Source organism: Lontra canadensis, unplaced genomic scaffold, assembly GCF_010015895.1.
Source record: "Lontra canadensis isolate GAN:19392208 unplaced genomic scaffold, GSC_riverotter_1.0 scaffold3, whole genome shotgun sequence".
Classification (NCBI taxonomy): Eukaryota; Metazoa; Chordata; class Mammalia; order Carnivora; family Mustelidae; genus Lontra; species Lontra canadensis.
The window spans coordinates 30,361,289-30,376,977 of record NW_022630997.1 but is presented as its reverse complement, the minus strand read 5'-3'; the positions used below and the strand labels follow the sequence as shown (position 1 = coordinate 30,376,977).

The following is a 15,689-nucleotide window of genomic DNA, read 5'->3' as shown; positions in this document are numbered from 1 at the left end:
GGGCTCACAGACTCCATGATTAACAGCGAAAGAAGGACTGATCCTCTAAGCCTCCTTTCTAGGGGAACCCAGGCTAATAACAGCTTTGCCAGGAAAGTGGCAGAGACTGACTGCACCCACCTGGGAGTGCCCACGGCTTGCCCAGACATGTTGGCCATCGCTAAGCCCTGGGATTTCTGCGTTTCCTCCATGCTTCGGGTAGAAAGGAGATAAGCGCCTTTGATGGCGGTTCCTGTTTTCTTACATGCTCTTCAGCTCACAGCTTGAGGAATTTGATAAAGGCTGAGGGCCAGAGGGAGGGATGCATCTGGACCGTTAACCACTCGTACCCAGCAGGCGCTCCCTAGGGCACAGATTTCCACCAGGGACATGCGTAGAAATGGAGCTGCTGGGGCCTGGGCCTGGGAGTGCATGGCGTCTGCTGTCACAGATGCCGCAGGCTTCCCCAGCGAGACACACAGGTGCCTGGAGCACTCAGTCCTGGTCACCACTTGGAACCACCCAGTTTCCCTTTAGCCCTTCTGGAGGGTGGAGCGCTTTTCCACGCACCTACCTGCTCACCAGCGCAGTCGAGCGCCACTGCCTGGGTTCGCTGGTCCCGAGCAGTTCTATTTTGGTGAAGGACCTGTTCGAGTCTCCTGCCCAGGCTTCTGCCATCTTGCCAGTCTTTGCAGGAGTTTGAGGAATAAATTGTCCCATGGCTGCATGTGCAGTAGACACCTCCCACCCTGTAAGCTTGTCTTTTCATTTTCTTTATCTGCCTTTTGAGAACAGACATCCTTCATTCTGTGGAGGACAACTGATCACATTTTTCCTACGAGACTGAGGACTTTTTGAATCTCTCCCTACCCCAAGGTCACGATGACATTCAGGATGACATTCTCCTTTCTCTGGTTCCAAGCTGGCACTGTCATAATCAAAGTCCAGGTGCAGGGAGGTCTGCCTCTGGGCTCTACTTCATTCCGCGGGTTCAATTTCAACCATCCTGCACTGAAGGAAGTCTGGGAAGGCTGCAGAAATCCCTGAGTGGGCTTGGGTCTGGGGTCAAAGTCGCTGCAGACTTCAGGGGCAGGGAGGCCAAGGCTAACGGTGTGAGGCCATTTATGCCGCACACAGAGCACCTGACCTTGATATTCTATCAACTCTCCTCCATGAGGATTCATGGCTCTAGGAAAGGCGGTCGGGGAGGCTGCAGCCAGCAACAGCAGAGGGCAAGGGGAGGCGTGAGGAAGGGGCTCAGCCTATAGCGCACCCAGGGTCTGGAGATGGGCTCCGAGCCCCACAGGCGAGCTTCAGCCCCTGCCTGACTCTCCACCATGCAGAGACTGTGTGGGGGAGAGAGGACGTCCACAGCTCGAACGGTCACAGGCCAGCAGCCCCCGGTCTCCACATCAGCAGGGAGTGGAGCCCCAGCCCAGGCACCATGGCGACCCCTTCTGAAAGCTCTTTCATGATGACTGTGGAGGGACACCAACCTATAGAAACAGCAGCGGCACAACAGGGGCCACACTTCCTTGCTCTCGCACCTCACGTCCCTCAGCAAAGCTCAGCAGCAACTTCAGAACACACCTGTGGCTGACTTCTCCTCACTGTCTCCTCCACTCCCACGCCAGCCTGGGTCCCTGTCATCTGGGTCTGAGGGCTGTTTCAGCATGCTACATCCTCTCTTGTCTCTCGATCATCATGAGGGTGATGCTCCACCCTCATGCGGTGGCCAGGCAGCCCTTTATAAATCTGAGTAAGGGCATATCTATCTCTACTCAGAGCCCTCCTGGTGCCCCATCAATTTAGAACAAAATCTGAGATCCCCAGCATGTCCCCAAGGCCTCGGTGACCTCACCTGCCCTCTACCATTCTCCCATCCTCACTCCCTCAGACCCACTAGCCTTCCTGAGATTCCCTGTGCTCACATCACTCATGACCACCTCAGGGCCTTTGCACTTGCTGACTGCTCTGCCTGAATACTCCACCCAGCATTCCGCTGGCTCTCCTGGCTACTTCGTTGAGATGGCTGAGCAACAGCGTCTAACAGCATCCCCTCTCATCCTACTGAGCTTTACTTCATTATGCTTCTCGCTACCAAACATCATGTGACACCTTTACTTGAGAGGATGGAGAGGGCGGAGGAATTCTCTGTTGTTTATCACTGAATTCCTAGCACCTGGGATAAGTCCAGGTACACTTCAGGCATCCAATAAGTGCTCTTAATCAAGGCGGAAGGGAGTAGATGGCAGCCACTGATGTCAAATGGGGACCCGGGAGCAGGCTGTGTGGGCAGCCCTACGTGGCTGCAGGGAGCAGGCAGGGGGCAGGGCCCCAGGCCTAGTGCACACCACCACATGAACACCTGCTGTCCAGCAGGGCCCTGGGCGCAGGGAGGCATGTACGTACCTGCCACAGTATTCTCGCTGGAGGAGGGCATGTTTTGAAACGTTGCCCTGTTGTCCCCTGCTGCTGCCCCCCGGGTACACGGGAGGTGTGACTCCCGTGTACCCGGGAAGACCAGATTGGCCTGCCTGCTGGAGGCTGCTCGGGACACAGCCAGCAAGCCCTGGGCAAGAGGTGTCTTTGCAGGCTTGGTGCAGAACTGGGGAGGGGGGCAAGATTACCTGAAGGCAAGGGTTCTAGAGGGTGAGCATGCGATCTACGGGCAGTACCTCCGCCAAGTGGGGCCCAGATGACCCGGCGGATGGCCTGCACCCAGTCCTCCATGTCACGCTGGGAGCTGGCCATGAGCAGGAGCGCCTCGGGGTTGGCCGGCACCTTCTCCCGCTCCCCGGCACCACCTGAAAGACAGGAGACACAGGCTTACTACAAGGACTCCTGCACAACCGTGACACTGGGGTGCAGGCTCCCACCATACCCCGGGGTGCAGGCTCCCACCACACCCTCCACCCCCCGGGCGGGGTGGGATAAGGCCGCCTCTCCCAGACCTGCTCAAGCTTTCTGGTTCCAATTTGTCAGCCCCCGCGTCCCACTCCGCCTACCCCTTTCACACTTTTTGAAGCCTTTCCAGGTTTCAGTGTTCCCCTTTGGTCTTTGTTACATTTCTACATCAAAACGAAAATCATGAGAGCACCCTGGGCACTGTTAGGGAAAAAGCGCTCCGATCTGAGGCCAGCTGGGAGAAGTGCAGAACCCAGAGGGCCCTGGCTATATATTTTGTTTTGTGATCGCTTTCCGCCTCCTAGTCCGCAGGGCAACACCGCTCTGTGTTTTTTGTTTGTGTGTGTGTTTGTTTTTTAAGATTTTATTTATTTGACAGAGAGAGAACACAAGCATGGGGAGTGGGAGAGGGAGAAGCAGGCTTCCCACTGAGCAGGGAGCCCGATGCAGGGCTCGATCCCAGCACCTCAGGATCATGACCTAGCCGTAGGCAGACAGTTAACGACTGAGCCTTAACTTAGGCTCTGACATCGCAGCGGCCCTCCTTCCCCAGCCTGACGGAGACCTGACTCTCCAGAAGTAACATTGCAGAGGCTCGATATTAAACTAGCGTGGAGCAAAATGCTCCAGCATCCTCCACCTATCCCCCCTACTCACAGCTAGACACTGGGTCGTTTAATCTAAAGGCAGAGGGTGGCAAAGCTCTGACAGATGTTCATTAGGTGAATTTGTCCCTAATTGTTGCTCCTGTGGTTCTTAAATTTTCATGTGTAAATGACCTAATCTTTGGGATGTACCCACAACCCAGTTATACTGAACTTTATAGGTGACTTAAGGGATGTTCTAGAATAATCTTGTTTTTGTTCATCCCCAACATCCCGCAATATGTAACTCCCCCATGTACTGGCTTGTGGTCCCAGAGCCTCGGACCCTAAACAGACTGTCTGCGGGGGTCGGCGGGGGGAATGTGAATCCCAGAGACCTGGGTTCTTGAGGGACTGAGACAGCAGTTAGGGAGAACAGTGAGACCCAGGACACCCGTTGCTAGAGCCCGCAGCCCCGGGACTGAGATCAGACAGGAGCAAGTGCTTTCTGAGTACTTGGTACCTGCTTGGGACTCTTCTAGAAGCTGCAGACACTTAAGTGGACAAAACTGAAAGACACACCAGCCCTCCTAGGATACTTTCATCTTCACAAAGACTATGGAAGGAGGTATTAATAATTTCTGCATTTTTAGACAGGGAAAGGAAGACACCGAGTGATTCCAGAACTGGCTTGACAGCCTGCAAGGGATTGTCTGACGGCGGTCACGGCAAAGACCCCAAGGACCAGTAAGCAGAGGAGAGTGCTCTGAGAGCTAGAGCACAGGCGGGGTGTGTCCTCGATGTCTGGAGAGGGCTGTGCGGCCCAAAGCTCAGGAGGGTGGCAAGCAAGGAGACAAGCTTGCCTTGCTAGGGGTCCCAGAATGCCTTCTGCACACTCAAGCCCTGTCCCTGCTGGGCAGAGGGCTGTGGAGGCGGAGGGGAGGGGAGCCAGGGACAGAGAGAGGAGAGCCTGAAGCCAGACAGGCGGTACCCAAGGCTCAGTGGGCTGCCACTGAGTTGGGGAAGGTGGGGGAGGGGAAGCCAGATGCCACCAGGAAGCTTCTCTGAACACATCTCAAGATGACTCAGAAGAAAGGGATGTAGGACTCCCAAGAATTTGTTGTAGTTACTTGCTTGTCCTCAATATGCACTTTTGTACTTCATCTTGACTTCTTGTTTTAAATTCTTTTTCTTCAAGGGAGCCACTCATGTCACATAAGCTTCATTTGAGTTCCCACCAAACTTGTCTCCGTCCTGCCCAGAGGTCAGCAGGTGCTCTCCCGCCCAGCTGGGCTCCTGCCTCGAGTCCTGCCCTCCTGCCACTCTGAGCCTGCACGTCTTCTTGAATGTTTACATATGCATATTTTTATATACCCATGTTCAGCTTTTAAGAAATGGCCACAACCGACTTCCCCAGTGAGGGCACCCTTCCGCTGCAGGCCAGCAGGGGACGAGAGCTCCAGACTTCACTGGCCGGCACCTGGGCTTGTAGGTCTTCCTACTCCTGGCCGCTCTGATGTGTGTGCAGCTGTGTTTAAATTTCCAGCTCCCAAATGACGAATGATTTTGGACACCTTTTTTTATGTACTTCACTTCCATCTGTGTCTCTCCTTCGGTGAAATCTCTGTTAAAATCATTTGTCCATTTTTTGAAATGGATTGTTTATTTTTGCCTTATTGAGTTTGGAGAGTTCTTTACATATTTCGGATACAAGTCCTTTATCCGATCTGTGCTCTGCAAATCTTTCTCCCATCTGTGCCTCTTTTTTTTTGCTCTCTTAAGAGGGTCTTTACAAGAGCAGAAGTTTTTAATTTTAGTGAAGCCCAGTGTATCCATTGTTCTTCTTTTAGTGAGTGTGCTTCTGGTGTTGTAGCTAAGAGATCTTTGCTTAACTCCACATCCTAAAGTTTTTTTTTTTTTTTTTTCCTAGAAGTTTCATGGTTTTAGCATTTACATTTAGGTCCATGAGTTCATTTTTGTATTTGGCACAAGGCACGGATTCAACTTCATTCTTTGGCATACGGATGTCTAGTTTTTCCAGCACCATTGGAAGAACAGACGGTCAGTTCTCTGTTGACTTGCCAGTGCACCCACTTGCAACTGGTACCAGGGTCATACTTGCCTCACGGAATTACCTGGTAGCTCTTCCCACCTTTTCATTTTTGGGGAAGGGTTTGTGTACAGTTGCTATTATTTTATACTTTTAATATTTGGTAGAATGAAATGGTGAAGCCACCTAGACCTCAAGTTTCTTTGTGGGAAGGTCTTTAATAACAGATCCAATTTAATACATACTTGTATTTCTTCTCAAGTGAGCTTTGGTAGCTTGTGTTTTGCAAGGAATTTCTTTCATCTAAGTTGTCAGAGGTACTGGTGGAAAGATGTCCGTAATATACCTTTTTTTTTTTTTATGCTTCGTAATATACCTTTATTATCTTTTTAATATTTGGAGAATCGGTGGTAATGTCACCTCTCTCATTTCTGATGTTGACAGTTTATATCTTCTTTTTTCCCTCCAATCAGTATTGCTAGAGGTTTACTGATTTTTTTGATCTCAAAAACCTAGCTTTCTCTTTTATAGATTTTGTTTATTGTGTTTCTGGTTAACAAACTTTTTTTTTAAAGGGCTAGATAGTAAATATTTTAGTTGTCGGGCCATATGGTCTCTGCTCGGCTCCACCTGCTCCTCGGTTAGAGCTAAAAAGCAACCGCAGACAATATGTAAACAAAAGGGCACACTTGTGTTAGTGTAAAACTTTATTTCCAAAAAGGAGGAGCCAGCCGCAGGCTGTAGTCTGCAGATGTGTACTCTATGCAGTTCACTGACTGTATCTCTGATCTTGAGGACTTCATCTGTCCCCTCTGGGTCTCATTGGGGCTCCCTTTTCTAGTTGCTTATGGTGATGAGTGCTATGCTTGTCCTAAGTACTGCTTACAGGCTCTCCCCAAATTTTGGTATGTTGTGTCGTGTTCATTTTAATTCAGCTCAAAATACTTTCAATTCAAAATAACTTCCCTTTGGATTTCTTCTTTGACCTATGAGTTATTTGGAAATGTGTCAGTCTCCATTTGGGGGAATTTGCCAGAAATCCTTCTCTTACTGATTCCTCACTTAATTCCACTTGGTCAGATAACACATGTTGTACGATTTGAATCCCTTTACCACTTGGTTTTGCCTCAGAATATGGTCTGGCCTGGTCAGTGTTCTCTGAGCACTGTTTCTCATGAGAACTTGGCTGCCACCTTCTTTTGGGCTCCTCTGCATGTAATGTGTCTGTCTTCTTTTTCAGCTTCTGAGCAATTTGATTGTGACGTGCCTCAGTATAGTTTTCTTCATGTTTTTAGTACTTAGGACTCATCGAGCTTCTCAGATTTCTTGGTTTATAGTTTTCATAAAATTTGGGAAACATGGGGCTTCAGATATACTTTTCTGTCCCCTCTCCCCATTTTAAGATTCCAAGTACATGAATATTAGCAACCAGAAAGTTATCCTACTGCTCACTGATGCTCTGTCTATTCTTATTAAATTCTCTTTTTTCTGTGTTTTATTCTTGGATAGTGTGGTAGGTAGTATGACAGTCCCCAAAGACACCTGCTTCCTAGGTCCTGGGACCTGGGACTGTGTTAGGCGACAGGGCAAAAAGGAATCAGGGTTGCAAGTGGAATTAAGGTTGCTCACTGGTTGGGCCTTAAGGTAGGCACTTGCCCCTGGATTATACAGATAAGTCCACTGTAACCACAAGCATCTGTAAAAGTAGAGGAAGGAAAGTCAGAACTATGACCACATACAGGAGACAGTGATGCAACGTGAGGGCTGGATTGGCCATTTTTAGTCACAAAGATGGAGGAAGGGGACCAGCAGCTGAGGGAGACTGGCAGTTTCTGGAAGCTGGAAAAGTCAAGAAAATGGGTTCTCCCCTAGAGCCTCCCAAAGGGAACTCAGCCCTACCAACACCATGATTTAAGCCCAAGGAGACCTGTGACCAACTTCTGATCTACAGAGCAAGAAGATAATACATTTGTGTTGTTCAAGCTATAGCGTTTGTCGTAATTTGTTATAGCAGCAACAGAGAACTAATACAATTTTGATTGCTACCTTCAATTCACCGATCTTTTTATCATCTTCTCTAACCTGCCATTAATCCTATCCAGTATATTTTTATCTCATATGTTGTAGGTTTGATCTCTAGAAGTTTGATTTGGGTTTTAAAAAAAATAGTTTTCATGTCTCTACTTTACTTTTTGAACCTGTGAAATACAGTGATAAAAACTGTTTAAATGTCTCTGTCTGCTAATTCTAAGAGTGTCATTTCTAGGTTGTTGTCAGATGGTTGATTTTTCTCATTGTGGGTCCTATTTTCTTGTTGCTTTGCAGGCCTGATATTTTTTATTCGGTGCCAGACACTGTGATTCTTAAATGGTTGAGTGCTGAACATCTGTGTATCCCTCTAAATATTCTTGAGTCCTGTTCTGGGATGAAGTTAGGTTACATGGAAAGGGTTTGATCTTACAGACTTTGCTTCTAAGGTTTCTTCGGTGGGTCTAGAACACTCAGGAGACAGTAATTATTCCCCACTGCAAAGGAAAAACCCTTTGTGTTTTCTGTGCAGCCCCATGAGTCATGAGGCTTCCCAGGAGGGCAGCTGGGACAGGCACTGTTCCCTGCCCTGCGTGACAGGCACTCTGCTGCCTGGAATCCCTTCTAGTGGCTCTTTCCTCAGGCTCAAGTCATTTCCTCACATGTACATGGTGATGAGTTCTCGAGCAGTTTTCTCTCTGTGAGCTTTTTTCCCCCTCTTTTTCAGTATTCCATCCTGAAAACTCTAGATGCTTTGGTCTCTCTCTCTCTAAGCTCTGGGTCCTTTATACATGGAATCTAATGGGCTCCACCTGGATTTCCCCTTTCTGCATCACAGCCTGGAACTTTCTCAAGGCAGTGAGCTGGGACATGTGTAGGCTCACGTTTGCTTCCCATCTTTTGGGGATCACAGCCCTTCACTGCCTAATGTTTAGAATCTTAAAAATGGTTTCATATGACTGGTCCTTTGTGGGGGGGGAGGGTTGTTTTAGGTGAGAAAACAAATTGGTCCCTCTTGCTCCTTCCTATCGAGAAGTGAAAGTCCTGCTACCACATTTAAAGACCTATGACAGGGGTGCCTGGGTGACTCAGTGGGTTAAGCCTCTGCCTTCGGCTCGGGCCGTGATCTCAGGGTCCTGGGATCGAGCCCCACATCGGGCTCTCTGCTCAACAGGGAGCCTGCTTCCTCCTCTCTCTCTGCCTGTCTCTCTGCCTATTTGTGATCTCTCTCTCTGTGTCAAATAAATAAAATCTTTAGAAAAATAAAGACCTATGACATGTAAAACACTATACAAGCTGCTTAATACAAATGGCCACACTTAGTCCTCATGAACTCCGTAGGAAGGAGTATTACTGACCCCATTTTACAGATGAATAAACCGAGGCTCTGAGAAGTTACACATTTAGCTCACAAGCAAACCAGTGGAAGGGCCAGGATTTAAACCTAGGTTTGGTCACCTACACACTCATTCTCCTCTGGCAGTGGAAGGCAATGCACGGAAGAGAAAACAGGTCATTAAGGCAAACTCTGTTTTTTGTTTTTTGGTTTATTTTTAACAGCCTTCGATTATTTATGTAAACTTTTTTCTCTGCTGCTTAGGAAAGACGTGTATTAGCTTTAAAGAAAAAAAGTCTTAATAGCCAATTATTTCAGGAAGAAGTGCATCATGAAAGGGGAGGATCTCTTGCTACTATTTTGGTTTTCCCCCCATCCTTTCCTAAACCAGTCTGTGTGGCCACTGTGTTTCCAGCCCAACCCGACAGGTGTGTGGGCCTCTGAGCCCAGCCTGGGGCCCACCCTCGATTCCACCAGGGACAGCACGGGAACTTTGCATCCCCAAGTGTCAGTCACACACACCCCACACCCCGGAGGATGAAGGAAATGTAGGTTGGCTGCTACCTTTTTGGGGGAATAAAAGGAGATACTCCTCTCACTTAGCACCTGGCCTCTAACAAGCACTCTTTCAATGCGAGCTTTTACTGTCACATTCAATTAACGAGGACAGAGAGCAGAATTTTCCCACCTCAGCACTACTGATATTTTCCTCCTGGGTTCGCAGCCGGTGGTCTCGTGCGCAGGAGAACGTTTAGCAGCATCAGCCTCTTCCTGCTAGACGCCCCTAGCAGCCTGTCCCTCTCTCCCAGGCTGGCCACCAACGCAGTCCCCATATGTTGCCCAGTGTCCCTTGGGGGGCAAAATTGCCCCTGGTGCGCATCCGATAGACGGCAACCAAAGGCATGCTTCCTCCAAATCTAAATGTCTCTTACAATTCTACAGTGTGTGACGTCCCACAGGCACAGCTGGTCTGATAATCGCCATGACTTGTCTCACGCCAGCCTCCTCTTATGTTCCCACCTCAGTGCCAGGCAATCAGGTACCTCCGGTAGAAAGTTGGGGTCACCCGGCCTTTTCCCTCTCCTTGTCCCCACGTTGACCCACACTGTCCTCTGGTGGGCTCACACAGTCTCGGGACTTTCTGTGATGACCCTGCCATCCCCACGGTGATAGTTTCCAAGTTCACTGTCCCCTCCCTGCCCTCCAGACCCACTACATACTGCCCGGGATGTCTCCAGCCACCTCCCACCCGCCAAGTATGAAATCCACTCTGGATCTGCCCCACCCTCCCGTTTGGCCCGAGCGACTCCCTCATCTAGCTACTCAAATGGAAACCAGACGCATCCTCAGCTCTGCTCTCTCACCTTTCATATCCATTTCTACCAATAAGTTCCATTCGTTCCTCCATCAAAAGATATTCAAAATCTGACCTCTTTTCACTGTGCTACCTGGTTCTGGCCACCTCCTTTCACAACCGGATCACTGGTGTAATCTCCAGGCCCTCCTTTCCCAATAAGGCGGCCACAGTGGCCCAGTAAGACCCAAACCAGCTCACAGGCCTCTGTTCAAAGCCAAAAGTGCCCCTCGCAGCAGGGGTCCCTCCAATGATCTTCCAGACCTCTCCCTCCCATCCCCACCGCTGCCCTGCCCCAGCCCCCCTAGCCCTCCTACTGCTCCTCTGACTCCATGGGGGCTCTCTCCTTAGCTCTCATTAGTCCCAATATTTAAATCACTGGGCACGTCCTTGCCTGAAGGTATCTACTCCTGCCCTTGCCGTTGCTGTTGCCCCTGCCCTTACTGTTGCCCCTGGAAGCTGTTCTCCCAAAAACAACCTTGCCTCTTTCAGGTCTGTCCTCAAATGTCATCTTCTTGGGGCATCTGTCCTGATCACCCTATTTAAACGTCTTCACCCACTGTAACCCATGCCCCTTCCTGGCCTTGATTTTCCATAGCACTTGGCACAATCCAGTACACATTAAGTTCATGTGTTCACATGATATGCTTATGTATACTGTTTAATTTTGGCCTACCCCCACTCTATCTCAGCAGCAACGCCAGCACACCAAGCAGTGCCTGGCTGGGGAGGGCCGGCAGAGAGTCTGTGATGAATGGAAGGTTAATTGCAGCAGAACCAAGGTGAAGGCACACAAAGCACTTGCTTGAAGGTGGGTGTGATGTCAACGAGTGGGTGAGCATCCCATTTGAACACTCACAAAGGAAGCAGTGCCATTATCCCCATCTTACAGGAAAGGAAACTGAGGCCCAGAGATGTTTAGAAGCATGTCCAAGCTGTGACATCAGTGAACTAGGACCCTGGACAGACTGGTTCCTGATCCTGTCCCCACTCTGTTCAAGGGACCCACCCCAGGTGACCCCTCCAGCACCTCAGCCCTGCTTTTCTTGTTCCCAGCCGGCCTTTGTTCCCCTCTGAGCTCCTCAATTTAAGAAACTCCTTTTGTGCTTGAGTTCTCTCTTTCCACCCATGCAAGGGGCTTTGGGGGACAGGGGGTGACTTCAAAATGCAGAAGATCCTGGCAGGGTTCCAGGACAGGAACCCCCATATCTCAACTTTTCCATTTATAATTGAAAGAAAAAAGAGTAAATGATATTTACAAAAGCATTTTTTAAAACCACCGTAGCGTAGGGGACACATTTTATGACATTCAGGTGAAAACAATAGTCATGCTGATGTAATTAATCAAACACTATCTATATTAGGCCAGGAGTTATGGAAAATTATTTAAAAAATAAATCACTATTTAAAGGTGACAGTAATTGCAACAGATGACCTGCCACTGGGCCCTCCGTCTCTCTACTGGGAGCCTAGGAGAGTGGAGAGCCCCAGGGAAGGCCCCGCTGATGGACTCCGAGGGGCGAAGGGCAAGTGTGGGAACACAGCTGTCTGAGGTGGTGTGGGCCAGTGGAAACATAATGCAAGCTGCATGTAATTTTTTAAATGTTTTCGAAGCTACATTTAAAAAGTATAAAGAGACAGGTGAAATTATTTTGAATAATGTATTTATCCCAACACATCTAAAATGGTACCATTCATTTCAACCTGTAATCGACAATTTTAATCCCTTTTTTATATGAGCTCTTCAAAATCTAGCGTGTATTTTGTATGAACAGCACACCCTGACTAGCCACATTTCAAGTGTTTGGTAGCCATATGGGCTGGTGGCTCCAGACAGCCTCAAAGCTGGGGTTGCAGGGCAGGGGAGAACCTCCACCCTCAGACTTGCTGAGACTGTGTGTGGGCAGGGTGAGGGTTGCAGCTCAGAGCAAAGCCTTGGAGCCAGCTGGGCTTGTCTGCAGTGTCCAGGGCTGCCTCACGGCCCATCCCTGCCGGCCCATACCAGGCTGACCCCAACCTGGGTCCAAGCCGCCCCTCGGGTTCCTGTCCTCTGTCTCCACTCTTTCTTTTGATCTGACTGGAGTCACCCAACACCACTTGCCCTTCAAGGGTTAATCACCCCTGGCCTCATGTCCCCGGAGCCTGCTCTCCACTGGGCTGCCCACTTACCCCTGGGCTGATGCTTGCTCCTCCTCAGATGCCTGGCGGGGCAGAAGGGCATGGTGTAGCCACTGGGGGCTGTGGCCACAGGAGCAACCGCTGGGCACAGCCGAGCCAGGGACCAAGGCCAGGTGTGCGGTCAGGCGGGGGCCAGGCTGCCGGGGCTGTGGCCGCCTGTGCGCTCGGCTCTGCCGAGGGCACTGGGCCAAGACCTTTTTGTCTCCTTTGGGGAACTTCTGCACTTCTCAGCGCCCCAGAGCTGGGACTGTCTGGGGCGGGGCCTGGGTGAGGAGGCAAGGCCAGCTGGATCCTCTGCACCCCCTACTGGGGGCCCTCCCACTGCTGCAGGGTCCACAGGGTTTCACACTGCTGAAATCCCTAGGCAGGTGCCCTGTGCCAGCCTCCTTGCACTCCCTCCCATGTTCCTGCCCAGAGCTCAGCAAGGGCCTCTGCCAGCAGGCCTGCCACTGAGTCTATCTAGTCCTCCCAGCGAGCTAAGGCCCGAGAGCACAGGGCCGGACCCCCAGCCCCACGAGCTCTGTGCTTCAGGGTCCTCTCCAACTGGAGACTCGGAGAGCCCACCTCGGTGGGTTGGTGGGAACTCAATGAATACACACGGAATAAGCCTGAGAAATTTCAGTGCTTACTGGCCACAGAATCTTTTGGTTTCTGTTTCTTCATCGGGAAAATGAGGCCCCTAACCGGATCTCCCTGGTGAGGTTCTGGTGGGGACTGAATGAGACAAGGAAGCTGTGAGCTGGGCATGCCACCTGCACAGGCTTTGTAAGCCACCACCATCCCTGCTGAGACAGGAAAGCCGGGGCCCCGGGGGCTTCCAGTGGCCCAGGGCCACCGGGCTGACCTTGTCAGGACTTGAATTTAGCGGTCTGGGACTCTTTCCATGAAATCAGCTGCCATCCCTATGGTGTCTCTACCATCCTGGAGACAAACAGAGTTGGAGACAGCCCCCTTGTCCAGCCTGGCTGTCTCTCCTGTATCACTCATTCCTTCCAGGACATGGTATCAGAACCTGGACCATGGGAAGCTCTGAAGTTATTTCCTAAAGGGCTGGGGTAGGCAGCACACACGGAACTCTGGTGAGGCCATGCTGGTGTTGATGCCACCTGTCCATGTGCCCATTCCCCCCATTTGTCCATCTGTCTGTCCATCTGTCCGCCCACCCATCCACCCATCCATCTGTCCAACCAGGGTGAACACCCATCCATCCCTTCAACAAAAAAAGCAGCCAATTAAGCACAAAACACATCTGCCTAAAACTCTTCAGAACGCCTACTGTTCTTAGAATAAAATCCAACTCTCCTGTGACCTTGGGGGTCCAGGTTCCCTGACCACATGTCCCCCCACTTGTCCACCTTTACTGCCATCAGCCATTTGGACTCTCTCTTCCTCAGACTCCCTGTGGGGCCAGCTCCCTTGCACCTTCACACCCCAGCTCAGATGTCATTGCAGAAACCCTCCCCTTCCCTGGGTGAGAACCTCTGTCAAGTAACTGTCCATCCTGCCCAATTACTCTCACATTCTTTTCTCTGTAGAGCTTATCACACTGGGAAATTAGCTTATTTCTCTGTCTACTTGTTTATTGTGTCTCTGTGAGAGGAAGCAAGTTTCATGGGAGCGGATCATGCCTCCCTTGGTCTGGCCGGTATCTCCAGGGACTGGTCCCGTGTCTGGAAAAGGGTGGGAGCACACTGAATGGCAGTGGTCACTGTGGGGACACATGGAAAGTTCTGTGGAAATGACAGGCAATCTCACTTCAGACAACATCCAATTTTATTGGGTCTATACAATACTCTGGGCATGGTTTCTGTTTACAAACTGCATATTTTAGCTCAGTATTTTAGCTTCACAATGACCCTATAAGGTGCTACAGCAATGATAGCTACTTTGCAGATGAGAAAAAAGGGGCTGAGTAAGTTGTCTGAGGTCATATGCCTGAGTGCATCTTGCAGTGGCCCTGGTCAGCAAGGGGAAACTGCACCCCAACTGGTCCCCTGAAGTGTTAGCCACTCACACCCCACTCTTGCAGGCTGAGGACCTGTCCTCCTGCTTCCATCCCTGTGGTGGGCAGCGTTTGAGAGAGCCCCCAGTGAACCCTACTTCTTGTCATGACACCCTCTGTAATGTGGGCTGAACCTAGTAACTTGCTTTCAATGACTAGAAATGGCAAAAGGTGACAGATGTCACCTATGAGATTAGGTTCCAAAGAGTCAGTCTTGTGTCTTGTGTGCCCTCAGTGGCAGCAGCCCTCAGCCAGGGGATGAGAAATGACTAACAACCCACCTCCGCCTTCCTAGAAAGCCCTTTCATGGTCATAAACGTGAGAGAAAAAGGAGACTGGGGAGGTAGAGGGCAGAACCTCAGAGATGCCCCAGTGACTGGAGGAAAGACTGAGGTCCCCGTGGTACCTTTTGGCCTCTCTTAAATCTGTTTCTCCAAGAAAAAACCTTAGAAGGCTCTTGACAACGTTTAACATCCATTTTGATGGAAATTTTACATTAAATAAAAACAAATGGACCCTTCTTCAACATGGATATAGCAAAGCCAGCCCTGTGTTGCATGGAGAGACACCAGCAGCGTTGCCATCAAGGCCAGACACAATAGGAGCATGCCCACCATTGTCACTGTCACTTCACATTTTCCTGGAAGTCTTCAGCAGAACAATCAGATTGGATTAAGAGCATCAAACAATAAAAGCTGGGGGGAAGGTACAGTGTTATTATTATCATTGCTATTGTTATCTAAAATCAAGGACCTGAAAGCGAATGCAAGCAGTAAGAGAATGCAGCAAGGTGTCCAGACACAGAATTAATATACAGAGACCACAGGCTATTTATAAATTAGAAGAAACAGAAATTCCATCACATAAGTAGGAAAACCCACATAACAGAATACCGATTCACCCTGATTTCATCTATACAGCAACTTGTTTAATTTAAAAGGAAATGCTACGAGTGTTTTCTTGCGTTGGCAAGAAAACACTCGTAGCATTTCCTTTTAAACAAGTTGATTCTAAAAGTTCATAACAAAAACAGCAAATGCATTTTGGAAGAAAAAAAAAAGAAGTGAGACCAGTTTATTAAAATGGAGTCTAGGATCCACTTACGGTAGTAAAACCAGCCAGGTCCCTCAGTACGTGAACACAGACAGGTTCAGATATGCACTGGAGTTTGGAAACAAGAGTTATTTCAAGTGGGCAAGGCCAAGACATTATTTAATAAAGGGAAGCGCGACAAAGGGATAACCACCTGGGGAAAAATGACCCAGTAGGAT

At 49.7% G+C, this 15,689-nt stretch overlaps 1 protein-coding gene across 8 annotated transcripts in view; it reads right to left on the bottom strand.

Moving 5' to 3' along the window:
* The window catches only part of ARHGAP22 (Rho GTPase activating protein 22), a 165,251-nt gene that overhangs the window by 23,667 nt on the left and 125,895 nt on the right, over positions 1–15,689 (bottom strand). For 4 of the 8 annotated variants that reach the window (XM_032837913.1, XM_032837916.1, XM_032837926.1 and 1 more), the window contains one exon: positions 2,610–2,786. The exons of 1 other annotated variant lie outside the window; for it this stretch is intronic. In XM_032837913.1, coding sequence (XP_032693804.1) covers positions 2,610–2,786 — 177 coding nt within the window. Of the gene's footprint in view, positions 1–2,609; positions 2,787–12,407; positions 12,486–15,689 lie in introns of those variants that run through there. 3 more of the 8 variants (XM_032837957.1, XM_032837976.1, XM_032837937.1) reach the window with 3 other exon arrangements.